The following is a 24,653-nucleotide window of genomic DNA, read 5'->3' as shown; positions in this document are numbered from 1 at the left end:
AACTTTATTTTGAACTCAGGGCAATTTCCTACTTTATGGAATGAAAGTATTCTGGTACTCTTACATAAATCGGGTAACAAACTTGATCCTTGTAATTACAGAGGTATATCCATTACATCAAACCTAGGAAAACTTTTTAATAGGATTATTCATTTCAGATTGCTAGATTTTATCAAGGATGCATCACTAATTAGTGAAAATCAAATTGGTTTCAAAGAAAAAAGCAGAACATCAGATCATATTTTTACAATTAAGACTATAACAGATTATTATAAAAACAAAAAGCAAAAGGTTTATGCAGCTTTTATCGATCTCCGTAAAGCATTTGACACTATATGGAGGGTTGGACTTTATTATAAACTTTTGAAATCCAATATACACACCAATATGTTCAATATTATATTTTCTATGTATGAGAATACAAAAACCAAGATAAAGTTTGCTAATGGTCTCAGTAAATCATTCACATCTGAATGTGGTGTTAAGCAAGGTGATATCTTAAGCCCATCTCTCTTCAACATTTTTATTAATGGTATTATTGATGAACTTAAAACAGGCAATTGTGATCCTGTTCAAATTGGTGAAATCTCTGTAAATTGTCTATTATATGCTGATGATATTGTTTTATTATCTGAAAGTAAAACTGGGTTACAGAATTGTTTGAACATTCTTGAAACATATTGTTCTAATTGGAAACTACTGGTCAATGTTGAGAAGTCTAAAGTCCTTATTTTTAACTCAAATGGTAAATTTTGCATCAATGAGTTTACATATAATGGAAGTGTTCTTCAAACAGTATCAAAATTTTGTTATCTTGGATTAACCTTGAAATGTAATGGAAATCTGAACTTAGCTATGTCAGTACTTATGGAAAAGGCCAGAAAAGCCTATTTTAAGATTAAGAAAACCATTGGTTTGGATAATCCATGTAAACTTTTGGAAAAACTCTTTGACTCAATTATAACACCAGTTCTTCTTTATTGCTGTGAGATCTGGGGTATTTATAATAACATTGGTGAAAATTCTATAATTGAAAAATTTCACATGAAGTTTATTAAGGAAATTTTAGGAGTACATTGTAAAACTACTAATGCTCCCTGCAGAGCAGATTTAGGTAGACAACCCTTGTGGACAAGAATACATTTTTCAAGTATAAAATTTTGGAACCATCTTATTACTTCCAAGAATACTTTAGTATTTAAAATCTATAAAGCAACAGTCAAAACAAACTCATGGACTAAAAATATTTTTTCAATTTTCAATAAGTTAGGATTTTCATTCATTACCAAAAAAGAAAATTCAATAAAATCACTTCTGAGAAACATAAAACAAAGAATATCAGATCAATGCTTACAAGAGGAATATGCAAAGATTCATAATTCATCAAAACTAAAATTTTATCAAGTTGTTTTTAATAATTTCAAATGCTGTGGATACACTGATATATTAAAAATGAAAACAGAGAGATCAATTATTAGCAGGTTGAGACTTAGTGCACATAACCTTGCCATAGAAAAAGGGAGACATTTGTCTATACCCACAGATAAAAGATTTTGTAATATTTGCAACACAAGGGAGATTGAAGATGAATTTCATTTTCTATTCAGCTGCCATAAATACAATAATCATAGGTTAACTTTTGAAAGGAACTTGATGATTTTTTTTCAAGGAAAAATATCAAATATGTCTTATACTCAAAAAGTTAAGCTTTGCTTTAATAGCCATTGTCCAGAAATACTGAAAATAACACACTCACTTATTACAAAATGTCTTGTATCTAGAAATGATTGCATTACATAATTATTATACAAATGATGTATGATTTATAATTATGTATAGCCTCATATTCTATACTAAAATATTGTATATTTATGTATGAACAATTGATGATTCTTATAATGTGTTGTGCCTTTGCCAATTATTGTAATTGTGTTTGTGCCAATAAATATTTGTATTTGTATTTGTATTTCATTCAAATAGATGCTCACTCATTCAAATTAAATAGATATCACTTATTCGAAAAGGAGATAAGACTTATCACCTTTTTAAATTGGGGATACACGTATCACCTATTGGAAATAAATAGGTGATATCACCTCAGTATTCTAAAACGTGATATCACCTTTTTTGAATTGAATAGGTGATAATACCTATTCTAAAGGGTGATAAAACCCAGGCTGATCCAGGATTTTTTCCGGGGGGGGGGGGGGGGGGGGGGTTGTCCCCTCCAGTCCAAAAAAAATTTCTAAACTCCCTTCCCAAACGTATTAAACTCCGAAAATTACTTGATGAGGAAAAAAGGCGTAAATTCCCAAACGTGAAAAACACCTTTTTTTCCATAGACACCCCAGCTTAATTGTTTAAAAATGAATCTCTACTTATACTATAAATAGTATAAGTAGATATACATTTTTTAAACAATTAAGCTGGGGAGTGCCTATGCTTTTTTCATCAGTGGTGGTGATGGTGGGGTCCAAGTTTTCTAAGGGGGGGGAGGGGGGTCCATAATCTTTCTTATTTGTTTCAGTATATACTTTTTATAACTCTGCAAATTCCAGGGGGGATGTTACCCCGACCCCCCCCCCCTCCCCCAGATCCGCGCATGAAAACCTATTGATAATGATATCATCTATTCGTTTTGAATTTGTGATATTACCAATTCGAGTTCTTACAACATGAATTAAATGGTCAATTCCTAAAAGACAATCTAGCTTCAATACAAACTAAAGGATGAATCTTTACAACCTTCATTTCCTTAACATTGATTCAAAATTGATGATTTGATTTTGTTACTCTTAAACAAACTTAAAAAAAAAAAAGTTCATAATTTTTTTTTTTACTTTTTGAACTTCCTCCACTATTTCGGCATTGCATTGATAAAAAGGGGGCTCTGTTTGTAAGATATATGTACACAAAAATGGTCCATAGGACAACCCTATTTACAAAATGGGACAATGAATAGACATATCCAGTTTTTCAAACTGGATATGTCTATTCATTGTCCCATAGCAAATTCAGGCTGTCATTTCCCCTTTGTTACAGTCTGAAATATTTTAAAACATCATGAGTTATCGATCCAAAAAAAAAAAAAAAAAAAAATACATACATACATAAAATCCCTTTCCCAAATGTAAAAAAAAACTATTTCGTGATGGTGGTGGTGGGGTCCACGTTTTCCAGGGGGGGGGGGGGGTCCAAAGTCATTTTTAATTTGCTTCAGTATATACTTTAAAAACTCTTCAAATTCCAGGGGAGGGGGTCCGGACCCCCCGAACCCCCCCCCCCTCTAGATCCGCGCGTGGATCATTGTGAAGTTACATAAATTTTACTTGCCGTTAGATTTGCTTTACGTTTACTGATACTTTTTTCTAAAACCGTTCATTGAATATTTATTTGTACCGCCAAAAACGACAACAATAATCAATCAATCAATCTCTGTTATCATTAATGTACAGAAAGACTGAAATGATTACTTTCTGTATGGAGTAAATTAGCAATTTTATTTCATATATAAATTGAATAGGTGTTTATCGCCTATTCGGATAAGTGACTTCATGATTCACCTACTATAATTCAAAATAAAAAAGGTGATATTACCTATTCAAAATGGTTATATTACCTATTTTGCACAAGAATCCAAAAACATTGAAGAAAAAAGGAGAGAAATGCATTCCTTTGAATACGTTCAGATGTATATCATACTGCAAGTTTTGTTTCCAATTGACAATACTGAAATACACTTTACACCCCCCCCCCCACTTCCCTCCCAACAACCACCGCCAGCACTATATACATGAAAATAAGCAATCAGTATGTCTTGCATTAAAACGTTGGATATATTCATCAAGAAAGGAACAAGCAAAGTTATCCCTCAAGTACGAGGGTTTTCTCAAAATTCCGTAGACTTAGCTGCAGAAAAATATGGGTGTATGATTTTGTAGATGAAAGAACTGCGCACGCTACCTGTCGATTTTTGCCTACATTTTACACTCATTTTATTCAATACAAATGGCAGTTTGAATTGGACATTAATACTTGTTTGAATGCAAAGAAGAATTCATTAGTAATTGATACATAATTTTAAAACCAGTGTCAGACCGTTAATTACGGAAGCGTTAGTGCCACGTAATATTTTTTTTAAGTTGGAAATTCCAACCAAAACCGATGTCGATATACTATATAGGGAAATTGTTACAGTTTTTGTGGCTCAGTGGTTCTTTAGATGATTTTAAAATTTTCTCAAACCATTTTCATATTCTGCTCTGCCAACCACTTTTAAATTTTAATTGACAAGTGTAATAAACCATCAAGGGTTTGAGGCCCAGCACGCAGCAGCCTCTGAGAAGGACTCAATAAATGGAGATAAAAGCTGCCCATTTTCTGATTGATTTCACAACTAGAAGCACATTTTGTTTCACAAATTCATAAGGGATCCTTGCTAAATTATGAAAATCACTGTGTTAAGTATAAAGAAAAGATCGACTCGAGATTCAAGACTGAGACCATAATGACATCACCTTTATTTCCCATTTTGACAGAACAACAATCTTAATATTTTAAAAGATTTTCATAAAAATATTGATACATGTACAGTAGTCTATATATATAATGGCTTCAGATAACATGGTAAGAACAATCTAAACTTTGGTCTGGGGAAACTAAAAATTCCAGATTTTGTTCAAAGAGTAAAGAAAGCATTAAAAGCATAATTGTCAATGACAAATTGTGGAAATAATGCTTTGTCATCGTTGGCATATCTGCCTATAGAACTTTAACCTCCTTTCTCAGCTATATCCGAGACCCTAGGGCTACAACTTGAAGAAACTTGAATCTTACACTCCTTAAGGAAAGATAATGGACACTTCTGGCTATGACTAGTAGAGCTTATTAAAGTATTCTTAAACTAAGTAATGGACACCAATGACTCATGCAAGTTTCATATACTTCTGCAATTCATATCATGCTCTTTTAATTCATAAATATTTATGTGTGTTATAAAAAATTACTTTCAAAAGAAATTAATTCATTGAACATAGAAAAAATTCTTTCACATTCGTTAATTGCTCAGCAAAATGTTCACAAGATGAAATTTTTTTCTCCTTTGGGCCATGTTTGTATTTTGTCAGTAGAGAGGAGGTGATTGAGAGCTTCACTATAGACAATCCTGTGTTGAGGTGCTCTCCCTTGATGATGTCAGATGATGTTTTTTTCTCCTTTAGACGGTGTTTGTATTTCATCAGTTGAGAGGAGGTGATTGAGGGCTTCACTTTAGAGAAGGCTGTGTTGAGATGTTCTCCCCTGATGATGTCAGATGATAAGTTTTTTTCTCTCCTTTGGACAGTGTTTGTATTTTGTCAGTAGAGAGGAGGTGATTGAGGGCTTCACTACAGACAAGGCTGTGTTGAGGTGCTCTCCCCTGATAATGTCAGATGTGAAGTTTTTTCTCGTTTGGACAGTGTATTTTGTCAGTAGAGAGCAGGTGATTGGGGGCTTCACTATAGACAAGGCTGTGTTGAGGTGCTCTTCCCCAATGATGTCAGATGAAGTTTTTTTTTTTGCCTTTAGACAGTGTTTGTATTTTGTCAGTAGTGAGGTGATTCAGGGCTTCACTATAGACAAGGCTGTGTTGAGGTGCTCTTCTGTGATGATGTCAGATGATAAGTTTTTTCTCCTTTGGACAGTGTTTGTATTTTGTCAGTAGAGAGGAGGTGATTGAGGGCTTCACTATAGACAAGGCTGTGTTGAGGTGCTCTCCAGTAATGACGTCAGATGACAAGTTCTCTGTCAATGCCAGCAAGGCAGCCTATCAATAAAAGTCACAACTTTATTGTCTGACAGTGATATTGCAAAAACTTCTTGCAACTCTATAAATATTTTTTGTTTATCAATTTAGTCTATATTCTGTGATATAATTGTACAAATCTTTACTATGTTTATACATGTACTCGTAGTATACCTCTCGGCAGAGATTTTTTAGATCCGCTCCTGTGTAGTTTTCAGTCTTTATGGCAAGTTCAGACAAATCAGCATCTTTCATTGGCATGGTTTTTGTGCAAATCTTAAGAATTTCTAGCCTACCCTGCAAAGATCAAAATACAGTTTGAACAACAACAAAACCTATGCATATGTAAAAACAGATTCAATGTTTAGTGCTTAATTTCTTTTGCCCTATCATTTCATTTCAATAATATATCAGATATTATTGTTATAATAAAGTGTATTGCTGGTTACATGGTATGCCCATTTGGAACTACACCAAGAATAACTACACAACTTTTCATGCATATTCATAGTTGCAAGCAATGATCTTGTCATTTGTAACAACACTTAAATAAATAACTTAATGTTGGGTTGCGACAAACCTTCCCTCCAAGAAGCATCAACATAGTTTGATTGCCCTAGGCCTGAATATACAGTCAAACCTCAATATCTTAAACTTGATGGGACCATAAAAAAACTTCTTGATATCAAAGGGATCAAGATATATTGAGGTAAATTACATTAAAACAAGCTAATTCAGAGAATTTCGTCCCCCCCCCCCCTTAGGGAAAAAAAAAGAAGAGCATGCGCAGTTTGGGGGAATCGGCCCCCCCCCCCTTATTTATTTAATGTATACATGTATAATGAAGCAAATAAAAAATGCCAATATGGATATAAAGATTTGATTGCTTATTCTTTAATATGTGTATAGAAGATTCTTTTTATATAAAATATTTATCACACTGTTAGTGTAATAATGATTTTATGAGTTTGTACAAGCCAGACATCATAACTTTTTCACTTCACATGTTGAATAGTATCATTTAGTAAATTCCAAAAAAAAAAAAAAATGAAAAAAAAAAACAAGCTAATTCAGAGAATTTGTGTCCCCCACTTAGGGAAAAAAGAAGAGCATGCGCAGTTCGGGGGTGGGGGGGTGGGGGGGGGGGTTGTACAGGCTAGATGTCATAACTTTTTCATTTCACATGTTGTATAGTATCATTTAGTAAATCCAAAAAAAAAAATAATAATAAAAAATAAATAAATAAATAAAAAAGAGGATCGTCCGGGATTTGAACCCGGGCCTCTCGCTTGCCAAGCAAGCATCATAACCACTAGACCATGGAGGCACTTGATTATGCAGCAAATTAAATGCAAACATTAGGTCACAGATAATGTTTATATTCACGTTCGATATTGTCAAAATTTTACACAATAAATGTTGTCTAATTTAGCCTTTACTAAACAGTTCGAATAAATGTATTTAGAATATAAAGTCTGCCGACAACCTGTATTATACATAATAACATGCCCCAGTGCTACAAATAGTGCCAAGTGACTTTTAATACAATAAATTAAAAAAATTGGACGGGACACTTTGAGAGGGGCAAGAGAGGCCACAGGGAGTAATGGTATAAAATTTCATTGCAGAAGCTCGAAAGCTTCTTGAGATATTGCCCAGAAATGAAAGTGTTACACACAGATGGAATTCATCAATTTATGACCTTGAACTTTGACCTTTTGACCTCAAAATCAATAGGGGTCTTCCTTAGGCCACAGGGAGTTGTTATGTAAAATTTCATTGCAAAAGCTCAAAGAATTCGCGATATATCGCGTGGAAACGATAGTGTTAAAACAGACAGAATTTATGAATTTATGACCTTGATCTTTGACCTTTTGACCTCAAAATCAATAAGGTTCTTCTTTAGGCCATAGGGAGTTGCTATGCAAAATTTCATTGCAAAAGCTCAAAGGGTTCTCAAGATATTGTGTAGAAATGAAAGTGTTACAGACAGAAATACAGACGGATGGACAGACAGACCCAAATTAATATCCCCCACTTTCAGTGAAAGTGGGGGACAAAAAAAAGGATCGTACGGTATTTGAACCCGGGACCTCTAACATGCTAAGCGAGAGTCATACCCCTAAACCATGGAGGCACGTGATTAAACAGCAAATTAAACACAAACATTAGGTCTCATATAATGTTTATATTTATGTTCGATATTGTCAAAGTTTTACACAATACATGGTGTCTAATTTAGCCTTTACTAAACAGTTCTAATAGATGTAATAAGAATATAAAGTCCGCCGACAACCTGTATTAATACGTAATAACTCTCCACATGCCCCTGTGCTAAAAATAGTGCCAAGTGACTTTTAATACAATAAATAATAAAAAAAAAAGGGGCGGGACACTTTGAGAGGGATGAGAGAGACCCTAGGGAGTTATGATATTAAATTTATTGCAAAAGCTCAAAAGCTTCTTGAGATATTGCCTGGAAATGAAAGTGTTACACACAGATGGAATGTATGAATATAAGACCTTGAACTTTGACCTTTTGACCTCAAAATCAATAGGGGTCTTCCTTAGGCCACAGGGAGTTGTAACGTAAAATTTCATTGCAAAAGCTCAAAGGGTTCTCGAGATATCGCGCGGAAACGAAAGTGTTAAAACAGACAGAATTAATGAATTTATGACCTTGACCTTTGACCTCAAAACCAATAGGGTTCTCCTTTAGGCCATAGGGAGTTGCTTTGCAAAATTTATTGTGAAAGCTCACAGGGTTCACGAGATATCGTGTGGAAATGAAAGTGTTACAGACAGACAGAAATACAGACAGACGGACACTTTCAGTGAAAGCGGGGGACAAAAAATGTTTTGGGGACTTTCAACTCACTTTGACATATCCATGGTATTCAGGATATCAGAGTTCAAGATGCAAAGTTCAACTGTATATAGCTATTAAATTAACCAGAAGTCTCTAACAAGACTGTAGCTCTACTAGTTTGTACTTATAACAAAGAAAGAGAAAAATAGTACTTGAATTTGAAATTTTACAACAGCAATAAATAGAATTATGATCCTTGGTTTAGTCTTTTTTGTGGCAAGATTAATTGCAGACCAAAAATGTAGGAGGAGTACAGTTTTGAAAAGAAATTAGGATATAAATTTCTATTTTTAGTAACCATCAATCATTAAAATCAAAACCTGATAAACAGAATTATATATCTTAGTGTAGTCTACATGTATGCCAAGTTACATTGAAATCAGATCAAAACTGTAGAAGGAATAGCGTTTTGAAAGTTGTTCACAAAAATTTCTATTTTAAGTAAGACTAGCAATCATCAAAATAAACAAGAGGCCCAAGGGCCTTAATGGTCACCTGAGTATAAAACAACAATTTAGAGGATCCACAGAGTATAAAATGACCTGAAAGGTGAAGCTTTGTTGCCCATAAGCAAGAAAAATAGGGTGATCAGGATCAACAAAATTAATTAGTCTAGTGTTCATTAACAGTTCATAAGTTAGGTTTTAATCTGTTCCCCATTTATCACTATCATCATACAGTATATTAACAAATTATCAGTGATTCTGTACCATTTTAATTCCTTGATGAAATCTCTTACATTGGACTCTCTTGGTCTTTGATGAACATTGAATAATACAAGTTATTTTTGTCTCATTTTTATTTATCTATTACTTACAAGTCTACCTGATCATTTAAACTACAAAAGTACTTTTGGTATTATACAATAAAATATCTTGCATAATTCTCTTATTCTATTAACCTTTCAAGTACATTATTTACAGTGATTAATTATCAAAAGTAAATGGCAAAGGGGAATAACTCCTCTCAGTTGAATACAAATTAATAGAGCCCTGGCCAGGACCAGAACACCTGAAGATTTTCAAAGAAATAATGCATTTTTACTACAGATTCACTATATAATCAATAGAGCCCCCCCCCCCCCCCAGCACCAGAACCCCTGACCTTGGGGCCATGAATTTCACAATTTTGGTAGAGTCACTCTTGCTTATCATAACTATGTATTCAATATGTTTCAATAATACCCAGGAGCAGAGAAAAAGATTTTTCAAAGAAATAATGCACTTTCACTATATGATTTATATAGACACGCCCTAGCTCCAGAACCCCTGATCCTGGGGCCAAGAATTTCAAAATTTTGGAAAAAGCATCCTTCTGCACCATTACTATGCACTTAGTTTGTTTAAATAATACCCAGGAGCAGAGAAGAAGATTTTCAAAGAATTAATGCATTTTCACTATATAATCAATAGAGCCCCGCCCTAACACCAGAACCCCTGACACAGGGGCCATGAATTTCACAATTTTGGTAGAGGGCTCAATCCTTATTACAATCATGCCAACAGTTTGACTGCTTGATGTCCAGGAGCAGAGGAGAAGATTTTCCAAAAATTAATGCATTTTCACTATATAATCAATAGAGCCCTGCCCTTACACCAGAACCCCTGACCCAGGGGCCATGAATTTCACAATTTTGGAAAAGGCATTACTGCTTGTCATAACCATGCACTTAGTTTGTTTAAATAATACCCAGGAGAAGAGAAGAAGATTTTCAAAGAAATAATGCACTTTCACTATATGATCTATATAGCCCCGCCCTAACACCAGAACCCCTGACCCTGGGGCCATGAATTTCACAATTTAGGTAGAGGGCCCAATGCTTATTACAATCATGTCAACAGTTTGACTGCTTGATGTCCAGGAGTAAAGAAGAAGATTTTTAAAGATTGCATCAATTTTGGTGGTTTTAGCCCCACCCCTGGGGCCCCAGGGGGGCAGGGACCATGAAATTCATAACTTTTGTTCCCCTTCACCCAAAGATGCTATATGCCAAAATTAGTTGAAATTGGTTGAGCGGTTCTAGAGAAGAAGCTGAAAATGTTCAAAAGTTAACGCATGACGCACGACGACGGACAAAAACGGATAGCAATAGGTCACCTGAGTGACTGTCAACTGTGTCTGTCAACTATAAAATGCTCAATGAATGCAACACCAACTCAAAAGATCATTATATACTAACACATTAATGTACAAGCAAAGGCATATTGCATATGGATATTGAAGTAGGTATTGAAATAAACATGTATCGATTAACCTGTATATCTGGTGGGGGTACAAACACAGATCTGTCAAATCTGCCTGGTCTGGTGAGAGCCTCATCCAACATGTCCAGTCGATTCGTGGCAGCTACTACCAGCACACTTTTATTGGCTATGTCTGGGACTAATCCATCCTGATTTTTCACATTTTGTGGAGAAAAAAAATCTCAAAATATTCTTAATCTCCTCACATAGCCATTTGACCAAAAATTGTAAGGAACTATGGAGGATCAAATTGTAAAAATTAAGTAAAAAGTCAATCTTCAGTCATCTTTGTGACGCAAATTTAGCAATATTTCCTAAAAAATTGGTATTCAATTTTAGAGAAAAGTAAATTTAGCAATTTTGTGATGGATAGAAAGATTAGTCACCTTCAATGTGGGAATGAATTGTTAACAATATCTGGAACGATAACGATATTCAATTTTAGCATTCTCAACACCCTCACTAAAAAATGCCAAAATTGAATCCCTGCTAAAATATCTGCTTATACTGTATGCATATCAACCACAGAGATGTCAAATTTATACCTCTCCTGTTTGTAAAGAATCTGTTTTCTCATCCAATCTGATTCCAATTCCATCCATCTCATTGAGTAACGTAGACAATACCCTCTCTTGGACCCCTCGTTGTGATGTCCCATCAGATCGCTTGCCAATGATTGAGTCAATCTCATCCAAGAAAATGAGGGAAGGGGCACCTGCACGGGCTCTCTGGAATACCTAATTTTGCAAAAGAGAGAGTACTTTAATTATTCAAATCTACTTTACAATGGTACATGTTCCTTTAAAAGTAAAATATTTCTTTCTTTTTTTTTATTGTGGTTGCTAAGAATTTGCAAAAATCTTCACTGAATTTCACATTTAAGAATTTCCATGTGCATACACAGTACACCGATTTCATCTAACAGAAGGTACTAATTCAGCTTGAATTTCATTAAGGATAGTTCTTACCAAAACCTTAATGATCCAATTCCAAAACATTAACTTCAATCAAAGGCTAATTATGCTTGGTAGAGCAACCATTCCTAGGAGATGAGAAATTGTAAGATTAAGTTACCACAACACATCTAACTTCCCAGTTCAAAATACCTCTGAAATGAGTTTCTCCGAGTCCCCAACATAGGGTGAGAACAGCTGGGCACCGCTAATGGACAGGAAAGTGGCATTAGATGATGTGGCCACTGCCTTGACCAGTGTGGTCTTACAACATCCTGGAGGCCCATACAACAAAACACCTCGTGGGCTTGGTAGACCCATACGAAGGAAGGCTTCCGGGTGTTTAATAGGCCACTCCACTGCCTGAAACATTTAAAAGAAGATAAACAAGAGGCCCAAATGCCTTAATGGTCACCTGAGTATAATACAACACTATAAAGGATCCATAGTCAGAAGCATAAAGCTAAACAAATAAACTGATAGATGAAGATAAATTGCCTGAAAGCAAAAGAAATAAGATGCCTGGGGATCAAAAAAATCTTATTGCGTACACAGTAACAAATCAATTAATAAGTAGATTTTTTCACTTGTCTGTACTTGTCAGTGATAAAACACTCCCATTTGCATTCCCAAGAAGTGTTGTTGATCTGTTTCATATCTTTAAATTATGTACAAAGATAAGGTATTTTGATCTCATTTTTATTTATCCCTTAAATACAAGTCTACCTGACCATTAAAAACTTCGAAGTATTTTAAGTACATGTATTTTACATTAAAACAATTTGTAATTCTTTTACTCAATTGACCCTTTTATAGTGAATAGAAAAGTTTATCTGCTTAATTCCCAGAAGCAAAGAAGGCTTTCAAAGAATCAATAGAGCTCCACCCTAACACCAGAACTCCTGACCTAAAAAGTAATAATTTTCTTGTTTCCATAACAATACATGTATATTCAGTATTTTCTAACTTGCTGAATTTTAAGTTTTGCTTCCTCCAGACCACCAATATCCTCCCAGTGTACAGGGTCAAAATCAGTGGTGCATGGTGACCCCTTCTGAGTAGAGGGCATTACTTTCCTGAGTGCTTCCTTAAAGTGTTCTGTTGTTATCAATGGAATGTCCACTACCTAAAAGTAAGATTTTGAAATTAAGTTGATGTCTATATGAAAACAAATTTTAAAAAATCAGATTTTGTTGTTTTTTAATTCTATTTGATATTTACCTTATCAACTATCAGATCTGACTGAAGAAAGCTCATGGCGCTAAATGCTGCTTCATGGCAGAGAGACATCAGATCAGCTCCTACATATCCATTGGTCATCTTGGCTATCTCATTCAGATCCAGTCCTGAATCAACTCTTAATCCAGAACAATGGTGTCTCAATATTTCTTTTCTCTGACTAAGTGTAGGAACATTTATCATAATCTGAAAATTTTAAAATAAATTTAAATTGTAAATTGGTACTTTAAACTAAAAGTAATAGAACAATAAAGTAATGAGGTTTATCAGGAAATGTTTAACACAAACCCTTCAGTTAAAATTAGTTATTGTAGAATATTCTTGACAATATTATCTAAATTTTTTTTACTAAATTTCAAATTCCCAAGCTTCATTCATTTGTTCCCTTTCACTTTAATGATGACAAACTTCACTGGTATACAAATATGATGACCTCTGACCTCTTTGTCCAGTCTTCCTGGTCGCCTCACACTCGGGTCAAGGGCTGCTGGTCTGTTGGTGGCCCCAATCACAGCTAAGTTTGCACAGTCACTAATTTTGTCTAGGTAATTAAGAAACACACTTGTTGATCTTGTATTATTGGTATCATCAGAGTCCCGCCTCTTTGGACAAACGGAATCGATCTCATCCAAGAAAATAACACAAGGGCCCTCCTCACTCATGAGAAAGGCTTTCTCAAACACTCCTTTTATGTTCTCCTCTGTTTCCCCTGGACGTGATCCAAACACTTCTGGTCCATTAATAGAGATTAGGAAAGCATTACATTTGTTGCAGATGTGTTTAACAAGTGAAGTTTTCCCTGTTCCTGGTGGGCCTCGGAGAAGAACTCCTCTGGGGAGCCTCAAGGTGTTGTTTACATTAGATTTTACACTAAAAGATGCAGAGAGAAATTCCATCAACTCCTCCTCAACTTTATCTAAGCCTCCTAAAGGAGTGGTCTGGGCAATTGTCTGTTTTTGCATGTAATGTTCTCTACTTTGTATATCATTCACAGTTATAGTGGTGGTATTGTCAACAATACAATAATCCCAATCAGATACAATGTCAATCAGAATAAAAGAGATACCATGTAATTTTGCCAGCATACAAGTCTCCTTGTCCACAACAGCCTTGGAAGATACACAGATTTTATATAATAGCCCCCTACAGATATCTTCCAAGCTACGGGCACACTCTGTCTTCATTTTTCTGTATACTTTAACATCTTGTGCCTTTGTCACTACAATGCTCACGCTAATACTTTTCCCTGGTACAACATCCAGTTGTTTAATTGTACAGGCCTTGTCTGTCTTCTGTTCAGCTGACCTTGTCACTGCAGTGCCGACTTCTATCCCAGTTCCTGATAAATGAGGAATTGGCCAAACTTGACAGATGAATTCTGTGTTCTCAAATAAAATAGCTGCAAATGATCCTGGCTTAATCCCAAGATGTCTGAGAGTTGGTATGTCAACTTTGCATTTCTGTGTTGTAATGTCTGTATTTTTCCTCACCTGAAGCTTATGCTGCATTGTTACCTGAATACCAATAAAGATATTAAAATGAAAATCAAGATAAAGATTGTAAGTTAATATGAGAGTCAGGTGGGTAAAATTGCTACCCCTGAGACTAAACTTGTTTATATGGGTAAGATGGAGTCAGTTTATTACATTCAAGATTTAATATGACAGAACACTTCTTTCACTGGAATTTCAAAGTAGAAAAACCATTCCATAACAAATCTATATAAAATAAGTATGTTTATTACGTTGTTCCCAAATTCTTTACAATTTAAAAAAAATTTGCCCAAAAAATTCATGATCAAACACCTGGGGAGGGTAACTAAGTAAACAATGAAACAACCTGTGGTCTGACAGGGTGTTCTTTATAAAGCCTGTTTGGTGATAAATGATGCTTCACTGGTCCCACTTTGACATGTCTGGACCTAATCTCAGCGAGATTCATCAAACTAAAAATTTTGTACTGACATTTCTTTCAAATCTTCAGAAGAGACGACAGTTCAAAATTTTCAGTCTAGACAAATCTCACTGAGATTAGCCTAGACCTACCTGGGTTGAAAAAGTGCACATTCAAATTTTTGCGATGGTAGTCAGAAATACATTGTGTACGACTTTCTTGCTTGTTTTACTTTTGTTAAAAATGCAGTCATTTTAATGCAACAAATCTCATTAATTAAAGCCCCACAAAAACTGCTACCTGTTACATGAGACTCTTAATTTAGGACAACAAAGGTACATTACCTCACTCATTTCCAATGTTTTATTGAAATTTTGGCGTTATTGACCCAATATATGAAAAAATTATATTGTTTGTGGGTTCCTTTAAATGTGCTACAGCTGCATACGTGAAAAATAAAATTTGTTAATAAAGAAACATGTTTCCTTTAGTATCACATTTGTTTGTCATTTAGTTTTTTTCTTATAGCCCATTCATTTCTAAAATAGCCCATTAAAAACTTTGACAGTTGTGCAATAGTCCCATTGACCTTTATTTCCTTCCCAATCACTGGACCATAGGTTAAGGAAATGACACATCCTCATATCATTAGTAATCTTTGTGTTAAGAATGAACTTCCAATGTTAAACAATTGAAAGTTAAGCTTGGGTCCCCAAGAGACACAAATTATAATTTTTTTTCTACCATGATATAAACTTGCACAAGTGACCTTGGTTCAAAGTCATGGCCAACCTAGACACAGTGATTCCTATATCACCACCAGGGTTCTCATTAAGTGCTGGCGACTGGCAATTTCGCTGTCTATTTACACAATGGTGCTGGTTACTTCACTTTCAAAAATCAGTATGATCATTAGGGCTGGAACGATATATCGATAATATTGATTCAATGTGAGGATGATACGCATATCAATACGTGTACATGTACATACGAAGAAATATCAAAATATCGCAAAAAATATCTGACTTATGTTTTTCTTTGTCTACTTAACATTTTGGGTTAAATATATAAAATATATATGCTTAATATGAATATAAATATGAAATATATAACTATGAACATCACTTGCATAAAATTATTTTGTTTTAATACAACAGATATATACAAATTCTTTGATTAAATTATTCTTATTTGTGAAGAAATATTTTGTTCATTTCAATACAAAAAAAACATTTTAAAACCAATTCAACATATCATGATACATATCGTATCGTGGTTCAAATATCGTGATACATATCGATATAGAAAAAGTTGTATCGTCCCAGCCCTAATGATCATGTAAAGAAACAAGAGGCCCAAGGGCCTTGAATCGCTCTTCTGATAAACTGTACAACCTATCACTTCTATTTGAAGCCTCTAAGTATCCTGTTTATTTAGATAAACCCTTGAAATTCCAATTAACATTCTGAGAACCCAAGATGATTCTAAGCCAACTAGTACCTGAGAGTTGGTCATGTGACCTACTTATCACTTGTCATTCTCTGAGGACCCATCAAATAAGTTTGATGATTCTAAGCCAATTAATACCTAAAATATTTTTTTAAATTATAACCATAAAATTTTATAAGTAGGTCAAAGTGACCTACTTAATTTTTCAAAAGTAGGTCACGGTGACATACTTTTCAGTTGTTGTACTACAAGGACTCAAGACGCATCAACTGACAAAGTTTGATGATTCTAAGCCAATTAGTACCCGAAATATTTAATTAAAGCCATAAATTTTCAAAAGTAGGTCACGGTGACCTACTTTTCAGTCGACCTACTCCGAAGACCCAAGATGCATCAACTGACAAAGTTTTATGATCATAGGCTTTAAAATGTCCAAATTATGCCTCTAAAACGCTTTGAAATCGAATGCCTGCAAAGTTCAAAAAGTAGGTCACTGTGACCTACTTTTTAATAAATATGTTTTGTGGCCCCAAGATGCATCATCTTACAAGATTTAATGATTCTAAACCTATCGGTATTCGAATTAATGACCTTAATTGTTTTAAAAAGATTAGCCGTAAAATTCAAAAAGTAGGTCAAGGTGACCTACTTTTTAGTTGACGTACTTTGAGGACCCAAGATGCATCAACTGACAAAGTTTGATGATCATAGGCCTTAAATTGTTCAAAATATACCTCTAAATCATTTTGAAAAAGAATGGCCGCAAAATTTAAAAAGTAGGTCACCGTGACCTACTTTTGAGTCAACATGATATGAGGTCCTTAGATGCATCAACTGACAAGACTTGATGATCCTAGTCCTTATAGTAAGCAAAATATCAACATTTTAAAAAAATGTAATTTTTGGTCAACTTTGAAGTGACCTTGAGACCACGCCCTTTGCCCCAGGGTAAATCCCCGTGCAAATTTTAATCTACAACATATCCTCATCCTTTTGTGTAAGTTTGGTGATAATCTGCCTTGTGGTTCTTGAGAAGAAGATTTTTTAGCAACCAGTACTTTTGTTTCTATTTTCCTAATTATCTCCCCTTGTTAAAGGGTCACAACCCTAGTTTTAGTATAAAAGGGAGCCCTTGGGCCAAGGATACCCTGTGACAAATTTGACAATAATTGGCCAAGGGGTTCTTGAGTTATGGCCCATATTCTAAAAGTTTACGCACACCGCACAAATGGCCATAGCATTAGCTCTTTGAGCCTTTGGCTCAGAAGAGCTAAAAAAGGGACTGTAGCAGAGGTCTTTGGTTATCAAGTTTGTTTCATTAAATTTAGTGAATAAAAAACGTAAACATAAAATCGTTGTCATGTGACGTTTTTCTTATCAGAGTACAATCCCTTTTTTAAAACGTGGTGATATGATTCCAGAATTGTGATCGGTCTGATTTAAGTTATACTAAGCTTTTTTTCATTTCCGGTTTTGAAACTGCAACATGGGCTATCTTTAATCAAACAATTGCTACAAAAATGCAACAAAAATTTGTTCGAAAAATCTTTATTTACAACAAATTACAAAAATCAAGGAAGTTAGATGGATAGGCTGTGTGCTACTCCTGTGATTTTTTTTTGGGGGGGGGGGGGGGGGGGCAAAATGGGCTCCTAAAAAGTGTCATATTGAGACAAAATATAACAAGTCAAAATATGCCCAGAGAGGTCTCAGATGCCACCTCCTGCAATGTAAATTTAAAAAATTTTCCGGGGAAGGACCCCCAGACCCCCTATTGCCAAAAGGGGGATAACCCCGCTCTCGGACTCAACCCCCCCCCCTTCAGGCCAGTGGCCCTTGGTTTGGGCCTTTGACTCTCAAGTCAACAGTGCCACTCCTTTTTTTCTCCACCTACTCTAAAAATTAATGAGAACCCTGAACCTCTACACCTAAATTAAACTTGAGGGTATATAATCACTTGAACGAGTGAGACCTCTAGTAATCCTACTTTTTTTTAATAAAAGCGTCAAATTTCCACTCTATATGTATGTACTTTAGCATGTGTTTTAGTAATCTGAAAACACACTGTATTTTTTTCATTTTGTATGCAACATGGTTGTATGCCAACGTGTTTGGTGAATCAATAAATAAATTGAATTGAATTGATTTACATTTACAATTTCAAGTTCCTAACTAGCACATTCATATCGAAAGATGAAAATTTCAAAATGGTATTAGGTTGTCAGTTTTAGCAAAGAAGTGAGAACTTTACACCTGACAGTCTTACATGAGTGATGATTATGCACTGTTTATTAACATCTTCTCATAATAAACAAAATTTTCAATAAATAACATACTTTATGGACTTGAAATATAACGATCTATAATTTCCTTGATTATTATACCATGACATTCACCAACGATGATTTTCTTCTGGTTCTAAATCATGTGGGAATTGCATTCACAATGGGAGCTGACATATTGAATTTGAAACGAGGTTAACGGTGTAAAGTGTATTTTTCTGCTCGTTATCAAATGTGAATTTACAACTTATAGGTGTTTAAACCTGAAATACTTTGACTAAAATTAATATTTTTGATATCGAAATATTGTGTTTATATATTTTCTACGTGTTTTCAAAATTTGTATGAAATTAATACGTCATGAAACGTAAGATAATCTTTTTAACCCAGACTAAACTACATGGGACAAAAACTCACTTAACACCGCACTAACCCAAACATGCAAGAATGACATTCAAATTGTCTAAATCGTTTGCTGTTTGTAAAAGTTTTTGTTTTGTACATTTTAGAACATTTCATATTAGTGCAGTACAATTTGCAAAGAAAGATGGTAAGTAATTTCTGTATATAGCGTAATAATTGATTAAATGATTAACAGGGAAAAGGGGGGGGGGGTATAACACTGATTTCTAATGGTTTTATTGTTTATTGAGGAAAGCAGACGAGATTTGTACATTATATAGCTTTTTTTGCTCACCTGAGCCAAAGGCTCAAGTGAGCTTTTCTGATCGAAGAGTGCCCGGCGTCTGTCTGTTGTATGTCGTCTGTATGTTCTTCGAATTTACTAAATAACTGAGGGTTTCAGATTCACCACTCTTCTCACAAACCCTTGGCCTATGGTGCTGTCAAAAGTTGGGATTTTTTCTCATGTTGTGGATTGGAGTTGATTGATATAGTTCAACCAACTAGCAATTGCTTTTTGTAAATGACAATATCTGCATTTGGGATATACATTAATTGACTCTTTAGTCTTGGGAATGAAAAACACAATTAAACAACGATCCATAAGATAACATGCCATTCTATCAAACTATGGTGTCATCCAATCTTAAGTTGATGTGCAAATAATGTGATCAGGAATCTATATTACACATAAATAACAAATAAACATCACTCGATGCCTTAAATCTTGTTAATTATTCTCTAAAAAACTTTAATTTTTAAATTCGCTTTTTTTCCCGTTGATGACACAATCTGTGCAGATTTGAGATCATGTGACATAAACAATCCCAGCTTTTGACAGAACCATAGGCCAATGGTTTGAGAGGAAAGTAGCGGATCAGAAACCCTTGGCCAGCAAAGATGGTCATCTTAATAAACTTTTTACATTTTTGACTTTTTCCCAAGAATCACTGGGCCAATTTCAACCAAACATGCCAAAAAGCATTTTTGGGTGGAGGGGATTAAAGTTTATTCAAAAGAGATACCAAACCCTTTTTCAAGGGGAGATAATAAGTATTTGTTAATCTTTGGTGTCATCATTTGAAAATCTTCTCAAGAACCACTAAGCCAGAAAAGATAAAACTTGTATGAGATCATCAATACATACTGTAGATTCAAATATATTCATATATCATATCATTTCATATATTTATTTACCTCATTGGAACATAGGAAATATCTCTAAAAACAAATCTCGACAAGAACAGCAATGCCATAATAAGTCATATTAATACAGAAGCATCAACAGGTAGTGTAGATTTAAGTTTGCTCAAATCATGACCCCCGGGGTAGGGCCGGGCCACAACAGGAGGTCAAAATTTTACATAGCAATATGTAGGAAATATCTATCAAGAAATCTTCTCAAGACAGCAAGCCATTTTCAGTCATTTTAATGTGGAGGCATCCTTGGGTTGTGTAGATTCAAATTTGTTCAAATCATGACCCCAGGGGGTAGGACTGGACCTCAAGAGGGGACCAAAGTTATACATAAGAATATCTAGGAAATATCTAAAAGAAATCTTTTTAGGAACAGCAAAGCTATATTTGTCATATAAATATAGAAGCATCCTAAGTAGTATACCAGTAGTTTCAAGTTTGTTCAGATCATGACCCCTGGGGGGATGGGGGGGGGAACAATAGGGGATTCAAGTTATATGTATTATATCTAGGAACCATCTTTAAAAATCTTCTCATGGGTAGCATAACTATGATCAGTCAGCATCCTCAGGTAAGGTATATTCAAAGTTTTACCTAAGAATACATAGGAAAATACATAAGAAAAAATCTTTAAAAGTCTTCATCTCAAAAACAGCAAATTCATGACTAAAATCTATATCCTCAAGTTGTATTGATTGAAGTTTATTCAAATCACAGCCCCCTGGGGAAGGGTGGGGCCAATGAAAAATGATCAAAGTTTTACATAAGAATATGTAGGAAAAAGAATTTGCTGCTGAAGAACAGAAGGACAATAGTTACTCAGGTGAGCATTGTGGCCCATGGGCCTCTTGTTTTATTTCCAAATTATTGTAATTGTTAAAGAAATGCAGATACTGATGAACGTTATTTAAAATTTGCTAAGCTTCACAGCTTTTATTTTGTTTTGCAAATATTTTATTGACACTGTCTCAATGGGATTAGACCCTAGTTCTTATATCTAGGGTAGTCTTCTATCTACAAGTAGATATATATTTTGTTGTTTGTATATTTTTAAAATAATTTGACTTATTAATATGCTTGTACTCATATGGTGATTGATATTAATCCTTGACAATTTTTTCTCTAGTAAAAGGACTAGCAAAAAAGGTGGACAAATTTTTGGATGCTGAAAAAGACCCTGAAAAACTGTGTAAATATGTATGTGGTGCAAACATAATGAACAAAGGATCTGACCCAGAAATAAAGCCAGACAGTGAATATCCAGAATGGCTTTGGAATCTAAAAATAGAAAGAGGTGCTTATGAACATGAACCTGGCACTCATAAGTATTGGAGGCTTGTGCGTAGAAGAACTATACAACAGATGAACAAAGAGAGGAGAAAAGTGTGATTAAGCATTGTATTTATAGATAGAAGACTGCATTATCATATTTGTCATAATTTGATGTCCCTTAGAATAACTTGGCAAAAATAAATTGTGTTTAAACCAAGACAGGAAAAACTTAAAGTTTTCTTTATAATAGATACATATTGTGAGCAATACTAGTACTTGTCTGGTGGCACCTCTTGAATAAGGTTAGATTCCTGATGCTTTTGTACAATGGAATGCCCTTGAATCATGAGTTTTTGTGGCTTTAGCAGTTTTGTGTAATATAGTGTTTCAAAGTGGAAAAAGCAATAAGGTTGAATTATATGACCAAAAAAACACCTTTTTTTCCTTAAAAATTGTCAAAAATAATTGAAGCAGAATTAAATACAAACTTTATCTATAACTCAGCTACATGTAGGTAGACTCACATAAAAATCTGCAAGAGTTTTTTTTTTTTGGGGGGGGGGGGGGGGGGGGGCTGGAAAACTGGCCCCTATTAGAAATTAAAAAGGCAGTAGTCCTGTCAAAAATCCCTGAAGCGGAACAAAATGCATACTTTATATGTAACTCATCAAGGTACACTCACATACCAGAAAACAGCTCAATGTCATAAGCATTAAAAAAAAATGCAGAAAACCAAGTGGGACAGACAGATGGATAGACAAGGAGGAAATAAAGTCCCCTTTGCTTTCACTGGTAGGAGATCAACTGATGTAATGCGTGCAGTGATTGAAATTCGAAAGCCCATTCTTTTTGAGGGGGAAAAAATGTATATTTAAGGGCACCTCCATCTTGATGCAGGCCTTAACTAATGGTGGATAATGAACTTTTGGGATATCATTAATAAGTTTTGTTAAGCATATTTTGTAAAAGAGGCCTAAGGGTCACTTGAGTATAATAAACATACAACAAATTTAATTGAGTATAATACACATACAACACAGTAAAGGTTCCCTAGAAGTATAATATAAAACAATTAACTGATAGATGAAGATATGCTGCTCAAACGCAAGAGAAATACGATGATCGGGGATGAACAGAATAGTTAATGTACCACTCAGTAACAAATCATAAACTAGATCAATTTTTTTGTTCGCACTTACCAGTGCTAATACACTCCCATTTGTCACTATCACCATGCAAAGTAGGTCTACCTGGCATTCAAAACTATGTACTTTTTGTATTATACACTGTACATAAAAAAATCTTGTATGCCATAATTCATTTATTCAAATGATTTATCAATATCAGTATTATCATAGGTGAAAAGCAAAGGGAAATACTGTAGATTCCAAAATATGCATGAGGAATTAATTATTGCTCAATTTTGCGAGAGACACCACTTAAAATAAAATTACTTGATTTTATTTTTATGGTGCTGAAATACATGTAAAATCTCTTGATCAAACATCTACTTGCAAATTATTGTTCTCGCGATTTGATGTCTAAGAGCCATTTCGCAAAATAAAATATTTGCTTAAAATAAGGAATCTATAGTATCCTCAGTTTTCTTACCAGATCAATTGAGCCCTGCACAGCACCGTGACACTTAAAAGTATAGGTTCAGAATTAAACAAATCTGGTAAAAACACCCTTGCTCATTACAACTTTGTATTCTGTTTGTCTTGGAGATGCTTTGGAGCAGAATAATAAATGAAGAATGAATGCATTTTCATTTTTTAATTAATAGAGTCCTACCTAAACATCAGACCCCCTGATTCAGCCCTAAACACCAGAACCTCTGACTCAAAGGCCATGATATTCATAACTTTGGAGGAGGCACCCTTCCTCATCAAAACCATGCTCTTAATTTGTTTGCTTAATAGTAATACCCAAGAGCAGACAAGAAGATCTTCAAAGAAATAATGCATTGTCACTATATGATCAATAATGCCCTGCCCTAAAATACCTGCCTTGCCCTGAATTTCACAATTTTGGAAGAGGATAGTTTCTCTGCTGAATATACAAGGGGGACAAAAGCTTTTTAAAGAATTTATGCAATGTATGATCAATAGAGGTCCACCAACCCCAGAAGTCCTGTCAGACGCTGGGTCATGAATTCATAATTTTGGTAGAGGACTCAATGCTTATTCAAATCAAGCAAAAAGTTTAACTGCTTGATGTACAGGAGTGAAGAAGATCTTTCAAGATTGCATTTAAAAATACAATTTGATGGTTTTAGCCCCTTAGGATGGGGGGGGGGGGGGGGCATGTATTATGCAATTTCTGTTTCCATTCACCCAAAGATGCTATATGGTAAAATTGGTTGTAATTTTTCAGTGGTTCCAGACTTTCAGTGAGGAAGCTGAAAATGTTTAAATGTACAACCAATAAAGAGATAACAATAGGTCACCTTAGTGACTGGGGTGACCTAATAACACAAAAAACTTCTCTTCTGCTTTTAAGGGCTTGGAACCTTCCGCTTGAAAAAAAAAATGCAAAGATGATAGTAATGTTTTTTTTTTCAAGCAGGCAGCATTAAAAGTTTTGTTCTTTTTTTTTTTTTGGCATCTTTTTTCTCTTCTTTTTGTTTTGCTTTTTTTTTTGCTTCTTTTTCTTTTTGTTTTCTACTTTTTTGGCTTTTTTTCTTTCTTTTTTTCATTCATTCTTTTTTTTCTGTATTTTTTTTTTTTTTTTTTTGGTTTTGCTTTTTGTTTTTGTTTTTTTTTTGCTTTTTTTTTTTTGATTGATTATTTTGTGAATTATGTATCCAAAACCACATAAAAACAGGTTTTAAAAATATTGCTTGGTATAAATTTGTCTTTAAAAGTATTGATTAGCTTATTTGGTAAATGTATGGAGCTTTGAAACAACTTTGATAATTCATTTACGACAGAAAATTTTGAGAAATCACTTAGAACTATTAACAGAAGAGTTTGACTTAGAAAAGATAACTCTAATTGATTAAATGGGTAAAAAAGAAGATGGTTAACCAAGAGTTCCCTACCATTTATTGTTTGTCAAAAGGTGTAGGTG

At 34.4% G+C, this 24,653-nt stretch overlaps 3 protein-coding genes across 5 annotated transcripts; 2 read left to right on the top strand and 1 right to left on the bottom strand.

Moving 5' to 3' along the window:
- Nucleotides 1-39: 39 nt before the first annotated feature.
- Nucleotides 40-1,800, top strand: LOC133182825 (uncharacterized). Its single transcript, XM_061317670.1, has one exon. The coding sequence runs from the start codon at nucleotides 388-390 to the stop codon at nucleotides 1,798-1,800; it is 1,413 nt and encodes a 470-aa protein (XP_061173654.1). The 5' UTR covers nucleotides 40-387.
- A 2,719-nt stretch (nucleotides 1,801-4,519) lies between these two features.
- Nucleotides 4,520-18,851, bottom strand: LOC133182993 (ATPase family gene 2 protein homolog B-like). Of its 3 annotated transcripts, none has more exons than XM_061317900.1 (9): nucleotides 18,825-18,851; nucleotides 13,527-14,600; nucleotides 13,069-13,272; nucleotides 12,815-12,973; nucleotides 12,001-12,210; nucleotides 11,440-11,631; nucleotides 10,906-11,043; nucleotides 5,957-6,079; nucleotides 4,520-5,803 (listed from the first exon to the last, which is right to left on the bottom strand). In XM_061317900.1, exons 2-9 carry the CDS (start codon nucleotides 14,592-14,594, stop codon nucleotides 5,651-5,653), a joined length of 2,247 nt encoding a protein of 748 aa, XP_061173884.1. In that variant the 5' UTR covers nucleotides 14,595-14,600; nucleotides 18,825-18,851; the 3' UTR covers nucleotides 4,520-5,650. The 3 variants fall into 3 exon arrangements, with proteins under 3 accessions (XP_061173884.1, XP_061173883.1, XP_061173882.1); XM_061317899.1 differs by having other exon boundaries at nucleotides 18,765-18,835; XM_061317898.1 differs by having other exon boundaries at nucleotides 18,813-18,835.
- Nucleotides 18,852-19,116: 265 nt separating this feature from the next.
- LOC133183876 (large ribosomal subunit protein mL54-like) lies at nucleotides 19,117-21,794 on the top strand. Its single transcript, XM_061318769.1, has 2 exons — nucleotides 19,117-19,260; nucleotides 21,436-21,794. Exons 1-2 carry the CDS (start codon nucleotides 19,158-19,160, stop codon nucleotides 21,696-21,698), a joined length of 366 nt encoding a protein of 121 aa, XP_061174753.1. The 5' UTR covers nucleotides 19,117-19,157; the 3' UTR covers nucleotides 21,699-21,794.
- Nucleotides 21,795-24,653: the final 2,859 nt, after the last annotated feature.

The sequence above is a fragment of the Saccostrea echinata genome, unplaced genomic scaffold (assembly GCF_033153115.1).
Source record: "Saccostrea echinata isolate AGI-Se365-2 ecotype Australia unplaced genomic scaffold, CSIRO_AGI_Sech_v1 ptg000009l, whole genome shotgun sequence".
Taxonomy (NCBI): domain Eukaryota; kingdom Metazoa; phylum Mollusca; class Bivalvia; order Ostreida; family Ostreidae; genus Saccostrea; species Saccostrea echinata.
Note: the sequence above shows the minus strand (reverse complement) of the source record. Positions and strands in the feature narration are given on the sequence as shown.